The 17,258-nt window shown below is 37.8% G+C and overlaps 1 protein-coding gene across 2 annotated transcripts in view; it reads right to left on the bottom strand.

Moving 5' to 3' along the window:
* ephb4a (eph receptor B4a) overlaps window positions 1-14,028 on the bottom strand; it is a 116,493-nt gene extending 102,465 nt beyond the window's left edge. For both annotated transcript variants that reach the window (XM_062047683.1, XM_062047684.1), the window contains exon 1: window positions 13,327-14,028. In XM_062047683.1, coding sequence (XP_061903667.1) covers window positions 13,327-13,408 — 82 coding nt within the window. In that variant the 5' untranslated portion in view covers window positions 13,409-14,028. The remainder of the gene's footprint in view (window positions 1-13,326) is intronic.
* Window positions 14,029-17,258: the final 3,230 nt, after the last annotated feature.

Raw genomic sequence — 17,258 nt, 5'->3', positions numbered from 1 at the left:
AACAGTTTAACCTCAACCTTGGGAGAAAGAAAATGAAGCCCAAACAGAGAGTGTGCCTTGCTAAAGGTATATTGTAACTCAGGATGTGTCTATTGATCATCCACCAATCAATATGGGCCGATTTTTGTGAAAAAGTATGTGATCACCATTGCCGATTAATACATTGCATTGCCGATCACTAACGCAGATCCCTCTGGCTGACTCTGTATTTATTTATATTCCTCCAGCTGACGAGCAGCTAGCAACTAATAATGTGTCTCCATGATAAAGTAACTGCATTTCTTTGTATCTTAAGTATCTTTAGCAAATATCACTATCCCTGGAGGACGAGGTTGAACATACAATCGGTACACACAGCGACGGAGAATAAGGAACTAGTTTAAATATTGTGTTGATATTGTTAAACTGTCAATAGCACTCACCATGAATAGTTTTTACAATTGTACAGTCAATACAAAACCCAAAACAACACTTTTAACAACACTCAATAAACGTTTGGGAGCTGAGGAGACATATTTTTTAAGCTTTTAAGGTGGAATTATTTCCCATTCTTGCTTGATGTACAGCTTAAGTTGTTTAACAGTCCGGGATCTACGTTGTCGTATTTTACGCTTCATAATGCACAACACATTTTCAATGGGAGACAAGTCTGGACTACAGGCAGAACATTCTAGTACCCGCACTCTTTTACTACGAAGCCACGTTGTTGTAACACGTGGCTTGGCATTGTCTTGCTGAAATAAGCAGGGGCGTCCATGAAAAAGACGTTGCTTAGACGGCAACATATGTTGCTCCAAAACCTGTATATACATTTCAGCATTAATGGTGCCTTCACAGATGTATAAGTTACCCATGCCTTGGCCACTAATACACCCCCATACCATCACAGATGCTGGCTTTTGAACTTTGCGCCTATAACAGTCCGGGTGGTTCTTTTCCTCTTTGGTCCACAGTTTCCAAAAACAATTTGAAATGTGGACTCGTCAGACCACAGAACACTTTTCCACTTTGCATCAGTCCATCTTAGATGAGCTCGGGTCCAGCGAAGCCGGCGGCGTTTCTGGGTGTTGTTGATAGATGGCTTTTGCTTTGCATAGTAGAGTTTTAACTTGCAATTACAGATGTAGTGATGAACTGTAATTACTGACAGTGGTTTTCTGAAGTATTCCTGCGCCAATGTGGTGATATCCTTTATAGACTGATGTCGCTTTTTGATGCAGTACCGCCGGAGGGCCTTGCCGCTTACGTGCAGTGATTTCTCCAGATTCTCTGAACTTTTTGATGATATTACGGACCGTAGATGGTGAAATCCCTAAATTACTTGCAATAGCTTGTTGAGAAATGTTGTTCTTAAACTGTTCGACAATTTGCTCACGCATTTTTTCACAAAGTGGTGACCCTCACACCTACCTTGTTTGTGAATGACTGAGCATTTCATGAAAGCTGCTTTTATACCCAATCATGGCACCCACCTGTTCCCAATTAGCTTGTTCACCTGTGGGATTTTCCAACTAAGTGTTTGAAGAGCATTCCTCAACTTTTTTGCCACTCCTACCAGCTTTTTTGAAACATTTTGCAGGCATCAAATTCCAAATGAGCTAAAATTTGCAAAAAATAACAACGTTTACCAGTTCGAACATTAAGTATCTTGTCTTTGCAGTCAATTCAATTGAATATAGGTTGAAAAGGATTTGCAAATAATTCTATTCTGTTTTTATTTACGATTTACACAACATGCCAACTTCACTGGTTTTGGGTTTTGTACATGTGATTAGTGATACACAACGTGCCAACTTTCCTGGTTTTGGGTTTTGTACATGTGATTAGTGATTAGTATCGACGTTGGTGTCAGCCGATATATCTCTTGGATGAGCTGTATCGGAATTGGCTGCTAACTGTGTAGTAAATTACATTATTCATTATCATTTAAAATGTGTCTGTGTCCAGGCATCCATATTAAAAACTCCTGCCAAGTAGTTTTCAATTATTTTCTGTCATGCCCTCCTAGGGGACATATTTTTTCCCACCCCTCCCTTTAATTGTAACACTATGAAGCGCCAGATAATATTGATTTATTAATCTGTTCAAACTACTAAACTACACACACCTGATTATCAAAAAATTAATAAAATGAGCTGTGATGACAGCTTGGCGAGGAAACAATCACTCAAGCAGCATTAATAGTGGACACAGCCAAACTGCCTTGAGGTAACGTTGCAATTGTTGCAAGTAAGCCTGACACAAAACAATCTGAATGTCAAGTAAGGTTCCACTTTTCCAGAATTTTCTAGCTTGATGCTAGTTTTTATTGCCGTTTTCCTTAGAGATGCTACTAATTAACATTTGCGATTTTACATGGTGATTTCAACACCTCTATATTTTTAAATTAAAACTACAAGTAAAAGATGCACGTCACAATCAAACAGCAAGTGTGTAATAAGCACACGACTTTCAGTGTAAAAAATTTGCAGGACGTAGGGATGATAAAGATGTTCTATTACGGTTATTGGAAACAAAAATGATCACGTTATCATTATTTTTTAGGTTATTGTTGAATCTGCTCAAAAAGTACTTTTACACATACACGCTGAAATTTTTCAACCAAGTTTTATTTAAAATATATAAACACATAAATAAATAAATAAATAAATAAGCAACAAAAAACACAAAGTACTTGGCATAAAAAAAACTAACCTTTGTCTTATTTTAGTTTTTAAATATGTTTATCTTCTCTTTTAATTTGTAAAGGTTTTAGACTGTTTAATATTAAAGGCAAAATGGGTGTTTGTAATGGGGGAGAGACGTTAATGAGTCTTGAACTCATATTAGCATTTAAGATGACGATTAGCGGCAAATTGGTTCTCCAAGAAATGAGCAGTATTGCCATGAGTTTTTCAAATTAAGGTTATCAATGACGGTTGTACGATAATTACAATTTGGAACGGTGAGAGTAACCGTCGGACATTTGATTGTGGTTGATCACTATAACGGTAATCATTACATTCCTTGCAGGGCGCAACATATGACTAGACTGGCACATTCAGCTTAAAGGCCTACTGAAACCCACTACTACCGACCACGCAGTCTGATAGTTTATACATCAATGATGAAATCTTAACATTATAACACATGCCAATACGGCCGGGTTAACTTATAAAGTGACATTTTAAATTTGCCGCTAAACTTCCGGTTCGAAACGCCTCTGAGGATGACGTATGCGCGTGACGTAGACCGGCGAACACGGGTATGCCTTCCACATTGAAGCCAATACGAAAAAGCTCTGTTTTCATTTCATAATTCCACAGTATTCTGGACATCTGTGTTCGTGAATCTGTTGCAATCATGTTCATTGCATTATGGAGAAGGAAGCTGAGCAAGCAAAGAAGAAAGTTGTCGGTGCGAAATGGACGTATTTTTCGAACGTAGTCAGCAACAACAGTACACAGCCGGCGCTTCTTTGTTTACATTCCAGAAAGATGCAGTCAAGATGGAAGAACTCGGATAACAGAGACTCTAACCAGGAGGACTTTTGACTTCGATACACAGACGCCTGTAGAGAACTGGGACAACACAGACTCTTACCAGGATTACTTTGATTTGGATGACAAAGACGCAGACGTGCTACTGTGAGTATGCAGCCTTGGCTTCTAAACATTTGATCGCTTGACCGTATGTGCGCAACTTTTTTTTGCGTATGTACGTAACTTTTTTTAATATATAAGCTTTATGAACCTTGGGTTAGGTGAACGGTCTTTTGGGCTGAGTGATTGTGTGTGTTGATCAGGTGTTTGAATTGTATTGGCGTGTTCTATGGAGCTAGGAGCTAGCAGAGGAGCTAGGAGCTAGCGTAACAAACACGCAGGTGTTTTTATGCAGGATTAATTTGTGGCATATTAAATATAAGCCTGGTTGTGTTGTGGCTAATAGAGTATATATATGTCTTGTGTTTATTTACTGTTGTAGTCATTCCCAGCTGAATATCAGGTACCGTGAGTATGCAGCCTTGGCTGCTAAACATTTGATAGCTTGACCGTATGTGCGCGTCACGTACGTAACTTTTTAAAAATATATAAGCTTTATGAACCTTGGGTTAGGTGAACGGTCTTTTGGGCTGAGTGATTGTGTGTGTTGATCAGGTGTTTGAATTGTATTGGCGTGTTCTATGGAGCTAGGAGCTAGCAGAGGAGCTAGGAGCTAGCAGAGGAGCTAGGAGCTAGCGTAACAAACACACAGGTGTTTTTATGCAGGATTAATTTGTGGCATATTAAATATAAGCCTGGTTGTGTTGTGGCTAATAGAGTATATATATGTCTTGTGTTTATTTACTGTTGTAGTCATTCCCAGCTGAATATCAGGTCACCCCCGGCTCTCACAGCATCTTCCCTATCTGAATAGCTTCAACTCCCCACTAGTCCTTCACTTGCACTTTACTCATCCACAAATCTTTCATCCTCGCTCAAATTAATGGGGAAATTGTCGCTTTCTCGGTCCGAATCTCTCTCACTTCATGCGGCCATCATTGTAAACAATAGGGAACTTTGCATATATGTTCAACTGACTACGTCACGCTACTTCCGGTAGGGGCAAGCCTTTTTTTTATCAGATACCAAAAGTTGCAATCTTTATCGTCGTTGTTCTATACTATATCCTTTCAGCAAAAATATGGCAATATCGCGAAATGATCAAGTATGACATATAGAATAGATCTGCTATCCCCGTTTAAATAAAAACAATTCATTTCAGTAGGCCTTTAATGGCATAGTCTATACACCATCCAAAAGGCACACCACCAGCAGAAATCATTAAAATATGAAACTCTATATTGACAATAAAGAGTCGGCGGATATGACTTTAAACCATAACTAAGCATGCAATACTATAGCTCTTGTCTCAAAGTAGGTGTACTGTCACCACCTGTTACATCACGCCCTGACTTATTTGGAGTTTTTCGCTGTTTTCCTGTGTGTCATGTTTTAGTTCTTGTCTTGCACTCCTATTTTGGTAGCTTTTCCTGTTTTGTTGGTATTTTGCTGTAGCAGTTTCATGTCTTCCTTTAAGCGCTATTCCCCGCACCTGCTTTGTTTTAGCAAACAAGAATATTTCAGTTGTTTTTATCCTTCTTTGTGGGGACATTGTTGATGGTCACGTCATATATGGATGTACTTTGTGGACGCCGTCTGCTCCACACGCTGTAAGTCTTTGCTGTCGTCCAGCATTCTGTTTTTCTTCACTTTGTCGCCAGTTCAGTTGTAGTTTCGTTCTGCATGGCCTTCCCTAAGCTTCAATGCCTTTTTTTTAGGGGCACTCACCTTTTGTTTATTTTTCAGTTTAAGCATTAGACACCTTTTTACCTGCACGCTGCCTCCCGCTGTCGCCTGCATATTGTGATCACCACAAAGCAATTAGCTACCTGATGCCACCTTCTGATACGGAAGAGTATTACACGGTTACTCTGCCGAACACCGACACTCAACAACAACACATCATTTGCAGACTATAATTACTGGTTTGCAAAAAATATTTTTTACCCCAAATAGGTGAAATTAGATAATCTCTCACATGGAAGTAAACATTGCACTCTCCTCTGTTATTGTTCAGTAATAGTAGTAGTGGTGGTATTTATTTATATTTATAACTTTTGAGTCTCATTTGCAATTCAAAGATCTTAGATGTCAGTGGTGTATAGCAGTGTTTTTCAACCACTGTGCCGCGGCACACTGGTGTGCCGCGTGTTTACTTCCATGTTCACTACCGTGCAATATGTTTATATGATTACATCCATGTTTACATCCATGTGTGTATATACAGATATATACAGATATTTCTAAATTCCACACCAACTCTGTGTATTCCTATTTATGTATATTTATATCTCCTTGTTGTTTTCACATTATTTTAGCATTGTATTACATTTAGCACCTACAGTAGGGTCTTGTATTTCAATTTCGTTGTACATGTACAATGATAATAAAAATATCCACATTAATTCATTTATTCATAAATGTAATAAGAAAAACTGGACAGCACAGTTATCATAATCAGCTCATGTTTAAATGTTGTATTGAAAAATATTTTAATTATCAATCAATTACTAATTATTAATTTATTAACACACACAAAGTTAATGAAAATTAGTATCTTTGAGTATGGGTAATGGGTAACAATTACCAGGTACCGGGAATTGGTACTGTATGGATTTAAATGTGAAAGGTACCCATCCCTTGCCCCTACTATTTGAGAAGTACTGCTCTAGCTCTAAAAGATACCTGGTACTCTTTGCAGTTAAGTAAATCAACTGCCTTAACACGTTTGTAAGAATCAGTGTGAACAATTTAGCTGATCAATATCCACAATACTGAAATAGCAACTATGCACTGCCAATGCCAGCGCTATATAGTTTGCAACAGGCGGGCCGGCGCCTCATTTTTTTTGTCTATTAGCTACCAGCTAAAAGAGTGCTGTCAACGTTTTCAGTCCAGCACAATGAGGCTGGCCCCCACTAAACAAACTAGACCGGCAGCTCCTTTCTCCTCTTGCAGCAGCAAACTATAAAGCAGCTTCAAGGTTAGTCCAGAAACGTAAGAAGAAGAGCAACGGATAAGAGTACAAAAATGTCTCGACATTGCTTAAAAACCTTCCTAGTTCTACCATTAATCTATTCTACACAGTATACTCAGGTTGAATGGACCTGGCATCCGTTTACCATGACAACCACAGTCATCAGGTAGATAATTCAGTCCTTCAAGCTTGCCAAGATTTTTCATGTTATCATAATGCAACAAAATAGTACTGGGCCTAATGAAGACATCTGTTGAAATGACAGAGAAGAAGGAAGCGAGTGCATTTACTAATGTGCACACTGCCACATCACAGTGTTTGTGAAGAGAGATGCTCCTCAAAGGGCCTTTTAGGTCTGTTTACATCTTTGTGGCGTTTTTGTTTTTTTACAAAATGTGGCAATGAGCAGAAGCTGCCTTCTTCTTTGTTGGTTTTTAACGCCACCACATAAAGCTTACACTCTAATTTAATCTGCTGGCATAGCATGTCGCATTATATGGATTCAAAGCGTTGGTTTCTGCTTGTATATACAAAAAGTCATATTTCTCCATTTAAGGGGGCCAAATAGCTTTTTTGAAACCACTTGCTTACTTGAATCCCAACCCTCAAAGCTTGTTATACATTTCCAGCCCAAGTAATTATCCGATCAAGAGGTCCGGGTTTTAATCTTCACAGGGACAGAAGGACGGGAGATCCGTCCGGCTCCCGATCAAATGAGTCATTTTCAGTCTCGCTAAAGAAAAAGAAGAGCCTTGGCAGCCGTGAGCATCATATGCCCTCAGCGCAGAACCTCCAAATTTAAACGCCTCAGAGGTCGTACAATTAGAAAGATTATGATGGTAACCGAAGAAGCACAAATAGAATTTAGCAGGAAGTGTCACTGACACCTGCGTCCTGGTTGCTTCGTACACATTAGCTAAATTCGACATCAATAATAAAAAGAATGAAGTGATATGAATTGTAATGGCAGCTGTTGGTTTGAAGAGATCGACCCTGCATGTTTGCTTTTAAACATCAAGCGGATATGAGATGTTACGTTACCCTGTAAAAAGTCTGGAAAAACACAAGTTGTCTTACATTTGGGGCCTAGAGACGTATACAGTCGTCCCCCGCCACATCGCGCTTCAAATATTGCAGCTTCACCACATCTATGATTTTTTTAAATTTATTTAGGCATGTTCTACAATTTTTGGTCCTAAATTAAGCCTTTTCAAGCATATAACATGTCTAAATTAACTATTATAAATACTATAGTAGCACTGGCCACTAGATGAGACCAAACAATGAGATCACGCTGTTCAGTATCATGGCTACTGATTGGCTCAGCCTGAGCCTTAGCCAGCATTACTAAATTGGATTAAGAGTGTAAAGATGACTAAAGTGTATTATTTTTCTCTCATAATGTTGAAAAAAGTTTTTTTTACTTTCTAACTATGAAAATATTTGATTTTTAATTAATGATTCCTACTTCGCGAAAATGTATATCGTGGTAATGTCTGGAACCGATTAATAGCGTGATGAGGGACAACTGGTACAGGCAAACCAAAAAGTGACTTTTTCCAAAGTAATTTACAGTTTTTCTTTTGGTCATTCATATCTGGAGATGTAGCCTCAAAGGCTCAATAGTTGTTAGCAGGCTAGCAACCTACAGGATTTCTGATGCAAATTTCAAGATAAATGAATATTATACCCTTTTTATTATGATCCATTAGTTGTTAGACCTGGGCTGATAACCCATTTTGCTTGACGATATAATGACCTTTGAATTATTGCCAATAAACAATATTTTTTCCAATATTTTTATGAGACCAAATAAACCATTGATTTACTGACAATAAATAATAATATGCATGTATATCCTTTCTAATGCAATAAAATTGTATTTCTCGTGTATTTTAACTTTGTAATTTAAATGCAAACCTTTAAATCTCCAAGGAAAATTAAAAAAAACTAATAACAACAAAATATACTTTGTCTGTTAGCAAAATGTTGCAGTTGAACAAAAATTACAACCAAAAGACATGACAATAAATAAAATAGCTAAATAAAGTATTGACAAACAATGTTACACTTCAATATTGAGCATGTAGGCAGAGGTCAAGTTGTACATTACTTAACTGGCAATCAAGTTAGGACTTTCTTAAACAGAAGTGCAAAGTAACAGTATAAACACAACAGTTTAAACAGATGTATTAACAGGTCATATGCAAAACAAAATTAAGTTTGGCAGATCCCGAGTGAGAAACACAGACATGACATGACAACATGACAGCACTATTAAAAAATACTAGTTTTATAACAGTATTAAATGGCAGCATGTCTTTGGTTATGTATTTAACCACACTTTCTGCGAGCGCACACCATTTTGCACTGTTTAGTTTACACTGACCTGGCTTGTTCACCAAACCCGAAGTAAATGCGAAGTGAGTGTGGACTGTGGAGTGGTTGTGTTTATATTATTTAGACTTCAGACTTATCGAATATCGGCCTAGGCCTACCAGTTGTCATTTCATTGGTTTTGAAAATATGGTTTTGAAAATTAATTTTGTTCTAAAAATATATTTCCAAAAATTGTATACTGAAAAAGAAGGTTATATTTCAAGGCCTTATATCCGAGTCATGGTCGTTCAATTTTACAGTTGTAGACTAAGTGTAGGGATTATAATGATAAACAGAAATAAAATGTTCGACGGTCAGTATTACCAAATAAAATGTTAAATATCGTAAAACCGTGATTGATTACCTCACTTTGAAAAACTATTGATATTGCTAATTTCCCGGAGAAGCAGCTAGCACGCTAATCGCTGGCACATTATCGTCTTTCCTCATTACAAACAACATCTGTTTTGCCTTTGATATTAAACACTCCAAAACTTTTACAAATTAAAACAGAAAAAGATGAACATATTTAAAAACTCAATAACAGAACAATATCTAATGTTTCTTCCACCAAGGAAAGTATATTGTGTGTGTTCCTTTTTATAAAAATACAAATAAAAATAACTCAGTGTGAGCACATTCAACAATACCATGATAATTTTGGTCACAATAAACATGATCTAACATTTTCATATCGCCACATCCCTACTCTATGTAACACTTAAATATGTTATTTATTAGTTATCATTTATTGGATAGTTAAGAAAAGTTGTAAGATAGTTTGACTCTGAAATCGATCCTTTTAATATTTTTTTTTAAGTCAGAGGAACAGATTGTGTTCGACCTTTCAGGTTCTACTGTAGTCTAAAGTGTGCCGACAGAGGAGATCTTTATCCACAACACAGGAAAAACACTTCTTGTTCAAACTTGGCCAACAAAGACGATCACGTGATGGCATCCTCAGCAAACTAAACAATTTATTTCTATAGGAGGCTGAATACAAGTAGTTCCTCTGCTTTAATAACAACAAGACTTCCCTGAGACTATTATCACATAGATTCCAACTAATTAATGTTTGAATGCACACAATAAAAGCATGGCTGACCTCCTCCAAGCTATAGCATTGTGCTTCTGTAGACCTCCCCCGTTTCTAAGAAAGGGCCAACAAGGAGCAGCTGACAGATTGAAGTTCCTGCCACAGAATAAGTGAAGCCATGCATGGTCAGCATGTTCCTGTTGACAACCAAGCCTGGACTGAAATCCACATGTCTGGGATAAGTTAATTATTTTGTTGCTGGAATTGTTTGGGAAATTAGCCACATTAGCACTGACAGCTGGGACACAATGTGATCATCAATGCTTTGGTCAATGCAACTTAATGGTGTCAGGACATATCAGGGCAAACCCACATGATTAAAGAAGAAACACTAGATGACAGCAGCTGTGTGTATGTAAATATCATTAACCTGAAAAACCTGACGGGGAAATTAGGAATCAACCCCTGGCAGCAGTACCGAACAATACTGACGTATTGTTAATAGCATAAACTCTGCGGTTAAACAGCTTATCCATATTTTAACATATAATTAAAGCCAGCACTTTGCAAGGCAAGCCAGGACAGTGCTTCTATATATTGACTTTGTACTAATTTCTTGGCCATTCATGAGGAAGAAATAAACATTTGCGCTGGAGGAGGACAGAGACTTGATGAAACCAATGCACTCACACATCTGCCAAGGCATTAAAGTTTGTCACTTCAACTGGAATCTCTAGTTTCATCTACATCCAGTATAAGGATCCAAAATAAGGACAATTGTTTCAACATGTTGACCTTGCCTTTGTTAAATGTAAATTGCTGTGATGCATGCAATCTGGATGAGATCCGGATTGAGCAAATTGATCATTTTTTCCCATTCTAAAACATGTATGTAATGGGAGAATCTTTGGAAGACAATGGCTGTAGTCAATGTAAATTGTTATCATATATACCATATACCAATCTGCATCATATCTGGATTAAACCATTGACAAGTTTTGCACATGTGTATGAATATGTGGGAACATTGTCAAATGGGTGTATAAAATGTGAACTGCTGCCATGCAATCTGGAGCAGAGCTGCATTAAACAAATGACATGGTTTGCCCAATATAAACAGCAGGGATTTTTAAACATGTTTATGTATATAATGGGGACATGCTTGGAAGAAACCCCTTGTGTTAAATGTGAATTACTACCATATAAGGAAACCAGATCAGGTCTGGATTAAACAATTAACATGTTTTGCTCAATATAAACAACAGATATGTTTAAACATGTTTGTGTATGTAAAGTAATGAGCTATCCTTGGAACAAAAAGCTTGTATTCAATGTAAATTGCTACAATCCTGATCAGATCGGGATTAAACCATCTACAAGTTTTACACATGTGTATGTATGTTATGGGAACATTGATGCCTACATAAAATGTGTTGCTGCCATATAAGCAATCTGGATCAAACCTGGATTAAACAATTGACATGTTTTGACAATTATAAAAACATACATTCTAAACATGTATAACAAGGCAATGGGATACATTTGGGACAAAATACACTTGTAGTCAATGTGAATTACAACCTACAAGCAATCTGGATCAGAACTGGATTAAACCATTGACAAGTTTTGCACTGACATGTGTATGTATGTTATGGGAACATTGTGAAATGGGTGTTGATACTACGCCTGGGCGATATATCAATTTTATCGATAAGAGTATTTGGTTGCAGACAATTTTTAAAAAATCTATGTTTTTTCTCCTTTTGCTACGGCATACTTTCTGCCCCCAGAAACTTCTGTAGCGTCCGCCCTGCCCCTTATTTCCTTAGTGGAGATTCATATACACATAGCACAACAAGACTAATGCTGTCAGTAGTTTGGTTTTGCGGCAATGTGCAATAGTAAATTTTTGTTAACAAAATTATTTTATTCAAGACAGAAGTATTGCCTCCCAGAGGATGCTTTCAATTTAGTTAAGAGTACAGTTATTATCTGCTCTAAAAAAAACAACATTATTCAACTTAGAATTTTGCTAAAAGTAAGATGCAGTGCATGCAGTGTCATTTCAAACTACTAGTTTGTAATCAAATAAAATAACAACTAGTTTTGAAATATCTAGCACCCCCCGCGACCCCAAAAGGGACAAGCGGTAGCAAATGGATCAATGGATGGATAGTAAAGTAGGTTGGGAAAAAAATCGGAAATCGATTTTTTTGTGAAAAAATAGGAGATTTCATTTTTAGGTCATATCGCCCAGATCTAATTGACGCCTATACAAAACATGTATTGCTGCTATGTAAGGAATATGGATCAGATCTGGATTAAACAATGGTTTGCACAATATAAACGGCATACATTGTAAAATGTGGATAATCTTTGAAGAAAACACCTGTGTTAATTGTGATTTACTATCATACACGCAATCTGGATCTGGATTAAACAATAAACATTTTCGCATATCTTAAACAGTGGCGATTGTTAAACATGTACGTGCATGAAATGGGGAAATCCTTGTAGGGAAAACAACCCATCATAAGATATATAGCAAAAACTGTAGACCATGGGTGTCAAACTTACGGCCCGTGGGCCGGACCAGGCCGGCTAACAGGTTTTATCCGGCCCGCGGGATGACTTTGCTAAATATAAAAATGAGCCGAAATTTTTTGAATGAAAGAAACTGCTGTTCTAATTGTGTCCACTAGATGTCGCAATAGCAATTCTTTGTATCTTTGTAGATTATGCTGCATATGTAAATAAAAACAAAAAACACATGATGTTAGTGCACCAGTCGAGGAAAATGAGCAAACTACATAAATGACCTCCTGTAATTTGATTTTGATATTACTTTTTATCTTGATAGATTGAGAATTAACACCAATGCGTTGACTGATTATCACATGATTTATTCAGAAAGCATAAATAACGACAAATAAAGATAGAATACTATTAACCGCAACATGTAAGTGTAAAAAAAAACAACCTGATTTGTACATTTTCAGAATGTGCTCGATCTATTTTTAAACAAAGAAAACACTCTGAAGTTGTCTTTATTTTTAAATTATCGCGCTGTGATTTTACCACTTGGGAGTAGATTTTTCTCTATGTGGCCCCTGATCTAAAATGAGTTGGTCACCCCTGCTGTAAACAAACAAACCGACCCTAGAAAACACTAAGCGCACACATTATAGGAACATTTCATCACGTAGTTCAAACAAGGTCTCTATGGTTACTTCTTTGAAATGTGTTTGCAAAAGCCTCTTTTTTTTTAGAATTCCATGTGCTTTGGTAACCATGCACTCCCATCACCCCCTAAAACAAATAAGAGTAGTAAAGAGTGAGGCAATGAGACTCACCTTCCTCTGCAGAAGCCCGAGGAGGAGCCCAGTCCAGGAAGATGCATCCCAGCAGGCCAATGATCCTGTATGTCAGCTCCATAGTGATGGCGATGGCTGCACAATGCACTTGTGTCCTCTGTTTGGGTGCCTCGGAGGAACAATCGGATGGTACCGGCGTCTCGGCTGTGTTCTCACCGACCGCAGACCAGTCTGCATTTAAAGTGGACTGCAGAGAGCCAAAACAGACGGACCGAGGGCGGGTTCAATATTAAGCGTGGTGACAAAAAGCAGGAGTCCAAGTTTGGAAAAAGTCCTGATTGGAAGCAGAAGTCATCAGTCGTCTGTCATGGTGACAACTTGACTAAGAAGTGCTCAGCACCTAAAAGTCCAAAAGCGCACCTCGCGTCCTCATAATGAGTCCTCCACGCCGTTTAATGATAGAGAAACACAAACAAAAAAAATGGAGCAATGCGGTGTCCGTACTCCCTCAAAAGCACCACACGAGTTGGCTTTCGGTAGAGAAAAAAACACCAAACCGAGGTAATGACAGGTGTTTAATAACAAAAACGGCCTTTTAAAAAACGGGTTCGTTCTCTAAAGAATGTAAAAAGGAAGGATAACGTAGTTGGTAAAAGTTGTCTTGGCGGTAGACGTCCGCGCTCCGAGCTGCTGTCGAAAAGATGACTGCGAGCTTCATCCCCGCCGCCGCTGCAGCCAACAGTCCAGTGGCAACACACACAGCTCCGCCCACTCTGCCGTTTCCATAGCAGCGGCGCCGGGAAAACTCGCGATAACAGACAAGGCTTCAGAAATGTCCCTTCAAAATAAAAGAAAACCCATAATGTATTTTATTTACATTGGAGACTTGTCCAGGGTGTACCCCGCCTACCGCCCGAATGCCACTGAGATAGGCTCCAGCACCCCCCGCGACCCCGAAAGGGACAAGCGGTAGAAAATGGATGGATGGATGGATGTACTTTACCTCACACGAAGCAATTGAGGGGTATTTTATTTTTATTTTACTTTAATTCATACGAAGCAATTGAGGAGAAACTGAAAGTAAATGTCAATAAATGCACTGTCCTAGTAATATTAAAATGAATAAATCAATTATCTAAAGCATCACATGATCACACAGAAAGTTGATAGCAAGCGAGGCAACAATTAATAAATGATTAATCAAAGTTGCAGTAGCCAAATCCACATGATTATGAACATCCATCTTTCAGTAAGAACTATAATTCCACCCCCACACCCCAAAAAACGTATTAACTCGCTGGAATATAAAGACAATGTAATATACATCCAAACGTGGATGCATATGAAAAAGTGCAATATTATTTATCTGTACAGTAATCTATTTATTTATATCTGCACATCATTGCTCTTTTATCCTGCACTACAACGAGCTAATGCAACACAATTTCGTTATTATCTGGACTGTAAAGTTCAAATTTGAATGACAATAAAAGGAAGTCAAACTCTAAGTCTAATGTGACATTTTTGCATAATGAATTAAACATTAACTCAACACACCCCATGACAAAAATGTTCATCAGTCACATGAGACAGCTTGAAACCCGAAACTCTCTCTTCACACATGCTCCTCTGGATGAGGTCATCCCCTGACAATCTGTTCCAAGACCTATTGTTCTTTAGAAAAACGTCCTAATTGCCCCTTTCGCATCTTTTTCTCAATGTAAGGCGTGCCTACTGCCTAATCTTTTGTTTATCCCCAAAATAGAAAGCACATCTGGCAAAATATTAAACTCTTTTTGTTTTATTTTGAAGCGTTTCCGTTTGGTCTGGTTGGTCCCTGTTGCTCTTGACGAACCCAAGGTAACAATACATCTCTTTGAAAAGAGCACGTTGCTAAACGATGCTAGATGAAACCTGGTGGTAAAGGTAGGTACTATCACTCTATCCCAATTTAGCTGACCCGATTCTGTCCTGGATTTGGCCCCAAACTCCAGTCTGCTGGTGTGTGTTTGAGGGCTTGGGGGGAGGGTCTGATTTTTTCTCACCCGTATAATAATACATGCTCAAATGCTCCAACCTGAAGAATACCAGCTTTCAAGGACAATCCCTCAGGCCAGATAACCTTTGACCTGGGATTTAAAATGGCCGGGGTGTGTGAAATGCAGATACTGGACTTAGTGTATTTTCATTCCCGCCAAATGTAAGCATGGCAGATACTGCAAAATTCAAAAACTTGAGTCTGCTGAGATAATATTGAAGTTGCATAATTAAACCAAGCCAGCTTTAGAAATGAGCTCGCGTGCATTGGCACGAGCTCGCTGGCCGCTTTGATACGCGCACATTTAATGACATCTCTCCGGAATGTGCGATGTGAACACAACATTTTTTTAATGAGAGCCATAACATTACAGATTCATTACATCAGTGATGCGGCATAGGCTGTTTTCTTATCTAATTAACGGCCGTTTTTTCCCGAGGGAGACCGAATTGAATCAGTTCTTTTAGAAGATCTGGGAGTGAAGGCCCCGTTAATAAGCGGAAATGCAAATTTGAGGTCTAAATGACAAAATATAAATAAGACATTTGCAATTCGGCTGACTAACAAGGCCAGACTTGCGATTCATCTTGACAAGAGTAAATTCAAAGTGTGTGTTTTGGGGGCTGAAGTTGAATAAGTGCGGACACACCTCCTCATTTAATGGGTTTTCTTTATTTTCATGACTGTCACTGAAGGAATCAAAACTATGAATGAACACATGTGGAGTTATGTATTTAACAAAAAAAGGTGGAATGACTGAAAACATGTTTTATATTCTAGTTTCTTCGAAATAGCCAGCCTTTGCTCTGATTACTTTTTTGCACACTCTTGGCATTCTCTCGATGAGCTTCAAGAGGTAGTCATCTGTAATGGTTTTTACTTCACAAATGTGCTTGAAGCTCATCGAGAGAATGCCAAGAGTGTGCAAAGCAGTAATCAGAGCAAAGGGTGGCTATTTTGAAGAAACTGGAATATAAAAGAGGGGTAGGGAACCTATGGCTCTCGAGCCAGATGTGGCTCTTTTGATGACTGCATCTGGCTCCAGATAAATTTAAGCTGACATTGCTTAACACGATAAGTAATGAATAATTCCGCTGGTAATCACAGTGTTAAAAATAACCTTAAAAATATAAAACATTCTCATTTCAAATCACCTGACATGTATACTGGGTTTATGTAAAAAATGTTTCCATTTCTTTTAACGGAATTTTTTATATACATGTTACAGGTTATATATTTTTTATTATTGAATGTATCATATGTGATGAATATGTACCGGTAATGGAAACAAGCCTTTTGGCTTTTTGTGCCATCCATTTGCCTTTTTAAAGCATTACAAGGATTCAATTATTTAAGATGTCAATAAACTTCTCAATCAATCAATCAATCATGCATTTTAATCCATCCATCCGTTTTCTACCGCAATTGTTCAAGAAGTCGAATTCATGGTAAGAGGTATTTGATTTATTATTGGTTAGCTTCAAAATAACACTGTTATTAAAAAGAATAAGAGACTTATTATACTCTAAAAATATTGGTCTTACTTAAAAATGCACGCATTTAGTTGTATTCAGTGTTCAAAAATATGATATGGCTCTCACGGAAATACATTTAAAAATATTTGGCTTTCATGGCTCTCTCAGCCAAAAAGGTTCCCGCCCCCTGATATAAAACATGTTTTGGTTATTTCACCTTTTTTGTTAAGTACATAACTCCACATGTGTTCATTCATAGTTTTGATGCCTTCAGTGACAATCTACAATGTAAATAGTCATGAAAATAAAGAAAACGCATTGAATGAGGAGAAGGTGTGTCCAAACTTTTGGCCTGTACCATACGTTAACATGGCTGCACCTTATTGACATCACCTCAGGCTATAAGAACCAGTGTCAAATGTCATAAGTCAAGACCACAAACCCAAGAAGAGGAGCAC

This window comes from Entelurus aequoreus, linkage group LG05 (genome assembly GCF_033978785.1).
Source record: "Entelurus aequoreus isolate RoL-2023_Sb linkage group LG05, RoL_Eaeq_v1.1, whole genome shotgun sequence".
Lineage (NCBI taxonomy): Eukaryota > Metazoa > Chordata > Actinopteri > Syngnathiformes > Syngnathidae > Entelurus > Entelurus aequoreus.
Note: the sequence above shows the minus strand (reverse complement) of the source record. Positions and strands in the feature narration are given on the sequence as shown.